The following is a 5546-nucleotide window of genomic DNA, read 5'->3' as shown; positions in this document are numbered from 1 at the left end:
CATTTAGAACTGGGAATACTTTGGTCCAGGCTCTTCTGGCTTTCATAGTTTGCATTGAAAAGTCAGCTGTAATTCTGATGGGTTTTCCTTTATATGTGACTTGTTTTTTTTTTCTTTTTAGCTTTCAGTATTGTCTCTTCATTCTTAACATTTAGCATTTTTACTATGCTGTCCAATGGAGCATTTCTTTTCTGGTCCTGTCTATTTGGTGTTCTATATGCTTCTTGTGTTTGTATGGGCATGTCTTTTCTTTTTTTTAATTTTGGGAAATTTTCTTCTACAATCCTGTTGACGATCTGTTCTATACCATTATCTTGAGATTCTTCTTCCTGTATGCCTATAATTCAGAAGTTTGATTTATTTATGGTGATCACACAATTCTTACATATTCCATTTTTGTGTATTCCTAAATTTTTCATAATCTTTGCTTGAGTGGTCTAATTTGTCCACTTTATCTTCCAGTCTTGATATTCTGTTTTCCATTTCATTCATCCTATTGGTGAGGCTTTCTCCTGTCGTTTCTAATTGGCTTACTGAGTGTTTCACTTCCTTCTTCATTTCAGCATGAGTATTCTTCAATATTTTTAACTCTTTTCTGAATTCATTCAGAAGTTTATCCCTATCTTCCTTCAGTTCTTTGATTTCTTTCTTTGTGTGTTCTTTAAATTTACTGAATTCTTTTATCAAGTTTATAATTGTTCTTTTGAGGTCCACGTCCTGTGTTATCTCTAAGGGGTTCTCATTTTACTCCTCTAGAGGACTGTTGGTTCTTGGTGGGGATATATTATTTGGTTTTTCATGTTATTATTTTTTCTCTGTGACTTTGACATGTGAATTTCTTTCGTAGTTTCTGATTCTTTTGTGAGATTCAAGCCTTGCTTTGTTTAGTTTAAGTCTGCTTCTTTTTGTAAACTTTATGTGCCTTTGTGGTTTACTTGTTGGGCATGAAAAGCTTGTTGGTCTAGGCTCAGGTTCTATTAATTTTATATTGGAGTGGACTAATTGCTTTTGTCTTCAGGAGTTCCCACAGAGGGCCAAGTGAGATGAGGCTCAGATGCTCTCAGGTTTTTTCCTAAGGTCTGGGTCCCTCCAGGAAGGTGCTGGCCTCAGGATTTTGGGAGCTGGGCTGGCCTGGGAGTAAGGCCCAGGAAAGATGCTGGTCCCAGAAAGCTGGTGGCTGTGCCACCCAGGGATGCAAAGGGTGGTGGGGGTGGGAAGAAGCTCCAAGAGCTCCTGGGGACTACTGGGAGGAACTGGGTTGGTCTGGATGCAATGGATCAGGAAGCAGTGGTGGCCCTGGTGTCTGGGGTGCCAAGACAAGAAATGGGCCACTATCCAGGCTAGTACTAGAGATGGGGCAGGGGAGCTGGGAAGTTAAAAGAAGTTGGGGGAGTCAAGTTGTGGTGGGTGCTCTGGCCTTACCCTGGGAAGGTGCTGGCACCAGAACACTGGAGGCGGTGCAGTCCAGGAAGCAAAGGGAGGTGAGGGCGGGACCAAGCCCAGAGGGCTCCTCAATTCCTGAATTTTGAATAAGTAACATTCAAGAGTAGCCAGAGATTTTTAGAAAGTCTATTAGTATTACAGGTTTATTGATTTTCAAATAGGGTTTTCTTAGTATTCCTTTAAACAGTAGCCTACTTTATGTAATTTCAGTGTTTACCAAACATTCGCATACATTTGGGGTAGACAGTTGAAATGTGGCATGCAAACATTAGCCAGATAAGTTAGAATAAATTATATTTATCATAAATAAAAACAGAGCACCTCAGAGTATGGATTGCTAGCCTATAACATTTGATTTCTAAAACCGTCACTTAAATGTGACTTTATATGAAGTTGTAAAATGTGTTGGTTACATTTGTTCCATAAAAAGTTACCTCTTCTATTGCTAGTATTCACTCATGCTCGCTTTCCGTGTTGCTCTGTCTCTCTGCTAGGCTATAGTCTCAGGTTTGAGGTCTCTTTTATAAAGTTGTAGTCCCACATATGTGCCCCACCTTCTTAACCTAAACACTTCCCAAAGCCCCCACTTCCTAATATCACATCAGAGGTTACATTTTCAGCATATGAATATGGAGCAGGAGACAAACTTTTTCCTCCTCTTCCCCCTCCTCTCTTCCTCTTCTTCTTTCCCCCTCTCCTTTCTCCTCTCTCTCCCCCCTCCCTCCTTCCCCCTTCCCATCCCCCTCCTGGTTTTTAAGACAGGGTTTTGTTATGTAGTCCAGACTATCTCAAATTCACAATCCTCCTGCCTCAGCTTCTCAACTGCTGGCATACAGGCATACCCAACCACTCCTGGCTCACAAACTTTGATTTGATAGCATTCATTTATTCAAAAATCCTTGGGTGAGTATCTTACATTCTTACACATTTAAGTAGCACTGTTATATACCAGTAGATTACCATGAAGAAAATAGGGTAATGCAAGATAGTTGCTGAACAGCATTCAGGAGTTTTGTATTACATACAGTAACTTGTCCATTTGTATGATTAAAATCTTGCTACACTCTATACCATATGCCTCTCCACAAGCCAAGAAGGCAAGGCTCACCTTTCTAGATTCTATTCTGGGATCACAATGCTAGTGGGCATACCGTTAAGCCTGAGAGTTTGTCTGGCAGAAACTTTAGGTGAGGACTGAACAGAAATGAAAGATCTAGGGTGGTGACTACTGTGTGTGTGAGGTGGGGGGAAGGAGCTGAAGACTGGAACTCAGCACAGTCAACAGTACTATAAAGATAAGAATGGATTTTGTTTGTTTAAAATTAATCTAAGAACTAATGAAAAGAAAGTGCCTTTCCACTTTCGTGGAGGTTTCAGTCTTACTCGAGAGGAAGATACCCTGAATATAAACAATAAACTAGCAACCAAAAAAAAAGGGTAATATTTATAGCTACCACTTAGGATTCCAGTGTTATAAACACATTGCATGTATTTTTGAATCTAGTAGTTACAGAAATCCTTTCAGGTTGGTGCTGTTGTTGCTCCTGTTTTAAAATTAGAAAATTGAAGATGCACGCCTTTAATCCCAGCACTGGAGGCCTCGAGGCAGGAAGATCTCTGTGAGTTCAAGGCCAGCCTGGTCTACATAGTGATTTCTAGGCCAGTTGGGGCTACAAGGAGACGCTGTCTCAAAAAGACTAAATAAATAAATAAATAAATAAAATTAGGAAATTGAGGCATTGGCAAACTAAAGTGTTAAAAACAAAATTACATTTTAAAACAAAGACTTATTTTATTCTTATTTATGTGTCTGTTTATGTGTGTGTGTATATACATGTATGTGCAGGTGCCTGTGTAGGCTAGAAGAGGGCATCTGATCCCCTGGTTACAGGTGGTTGTGAGTCACCTGACCTAGAGACTGGGCACGGAACTCCAGTTCTCTGCAAGAGCAACAAGTGCTCTTAACTGCTGGGCCATCTCTCCAGCTCCCCAAATTTACACAAATTTAAAGATCTAATTGGCTTTTATTTGTGACTCTAGAACCAACCAACTCATCATTCTTTAAAGCAAGTATTCTGATCAACTAAGCAGGAAAGGCAGAAAAAGACTAAAGAAAGCAGAAACAGAGACCAAAAAGCATGTTGGTCTTCTCAGGGAGGGTGAAGGCAGAGGATCATCCTCTCTATGCTGGATTACAAGACACGTAGCACAAATGATTCCATCTGGGAATTTGCTGGGGCCCCACACAGGAGGCTAGTTCAGACACTGGCCTCTAGTACTGTATTAGAGATCACACAGCCATAATGTGGTAGAGCCAGGACTGGGATTTCCATCTTGTGATACTCTGCTACTTCTCTGCTTCTCCAGTTTGTTTACTGTGTGGTAGAGGACAGAAGGGATAGGACTCTGATTCTGAGAAAAGGGGGCTGTAAATTAAAGAAAACACTATTGCCGGGCATGGTGGCGCTCATCTTTAGTCCCAACACTCAGGCGGCAGGTAGATCTCTGGGAGTTCAAGGCCAGCCTGGTCTACATAGTGAGTTACAGGCCAGCTGGTGCTACAGGAAAACCTTGTCTCAAAAAGACCAAAAAAAAATTAAATTAAAAAAGAAAACACTATTAATAAATCTCCCCACATATCTTTATTTGCATAAATTTTATTTTTCTTTATGGGATCCATTAACAATGTGAAATGAAAGAATAATCAGATTAAACTAGAATGAAAAAGTCCTTTTCAATGAAAATATAAGGTTCTATAAATGGTAGCACAGTACTTCCAATGTTTTTACTTTTTTGCATTGTTTTTGCTTCTTTGCATTGGGTAGAGTTTTATTTCTAAAAGCAGAAATATATGCTAAAAGACATCTATGCCTTATTTCCATTAGTCATTGAGTACAGCACTAGTTACTTTTCTCATTACTGTGGCAAAATACCTTACAAAAATGACTTAAGGGAGGAAGGATTTATTTTGGCTCATGGTTTTAGAAGTTTTAGCTCATGACAGAGAGAAAGGCATGCCAAAGTGGCTCAGTCTATGGCAGTGACAGTATGCATTGATGGTCGTTCACATTGTGGTGGACCAAGAAACAAAGCAAACCAGAATCGGGGACAAGTATGGGCTTCAAAGGCTCACCTCAAGTGACCCTTTGCTAGCCAGGCTTCACCCTCTTGAAGCTCCACAGCCTTCAAGTGGTGCCACAGCTGGGGACCAAGTCCCGTCTCTTAACTAGCATTCTATTTGTGCAAACTTATTTGTTTTCAATGAATGATTCAATTCAGTGCTGAAATGAGCTGCTGGATTCTCTTGGTTCCTCACTATTAAATTCTGAATACCATATTTAACCCTAAATTCTACCCACAGGTCCCACCAGGAGAGGAGCATACTATTCAAGAACTCAACTTTCCATCCTTCAGACCTCAAGAGACTGTCCCTTCCTGGGCAAGGTGCCTTTCGACCCTTACCTACCCTCTCTAGGAGTCATCAGTCTACACCAGCTAGTAACAAAACTGTCAACTCACTATCTTGTACAGTAAACACAAAAGAACCTCAGGAGCTTCCAAATCACAAAGACCCTCTGACCGAAATCTCTTTCAAGTTCGATGGGAACAGAAATGATTTTCACATCGGAAATTCCCGCCCAGCTTCCCCTTTACAGATCAACTCAAATCTGGAGAAAAAGGAGTCGGAACTTCATTTGTACATCATTTCCACAACCTCATCAATATTTCTGCACTTAAAAAGCTCCTGGAACAATTACCTTATAGTAAGTTAACCTTGACCTGAGTATGTTTGTTTTTTAGGGCAAACATGCCTTCCTGCTTTACCTATCCATTTGGGAAATTTAGCTTTAGAATTTAATAATGACGGTGAAATTCACCAGGTAGCCAGGCATACCTTTGATCCCATCATTCTAGGGGCAGGGGCAGAGGCAGGTGGATCTCTGTGAGACTGAGGTCAGCCTTGTCTTCATAGCAAGTTCTAGGCCAGCTGGAATACAGGTACCCTGTCTCAAAAAAAAAAAAAAAAAAAAAGTACAGAAAACGGTCTCCAAGGAGTTTGGGGATTTCCCCCTCCAGAGAGGGGAGCACCACACCAGCTTCAC

General features: G+C 40.7%; 1 protein-coding gene across 2 annotated transcripts in view; it reads left to right on the top strand.

Moving 5' to 3' along the window:
- CUNH12orf56 (chromosome unknown C12orf56 homolog) overlaps window positions 1-5546 on the top strand; it is a 112956-nt gene that overhangs the window by 68284 nt on the left and 39126 nt on the right. For both annotated transcript variants that reach the window (XM_029561451.1, XM_008829161.2), the window contains exon 4: window positions 4805-5207. In XM_029561451.1, the coding sequence (XP_029417311.1) occupies window positions 4805-5207 (403 nt within the window). The remainder of the gene's footprint in view (window positions 1-4804; window positions 5208-5546) is intronic.

The sequence above is a fragment of the Nannospalax galili genome, unplaced genomic scaffold (genome assembly GCF_000622305.1).
Source record: "Nannospalax galili isolate Female #2095 unplaced genomic scaffold, S.galili_v1.0 scaffold110, whole genome shotgun sequence".
Taxonomy (NCBI): Eukaryota; Metazoa; Chordata; class Mammalia; order Rodentia; family Spalacidae; genus Nannospalax; species Nannospalax galili.
This window is presented reverse-complemented; position numbering and strand designations above follow the sequence as displayed.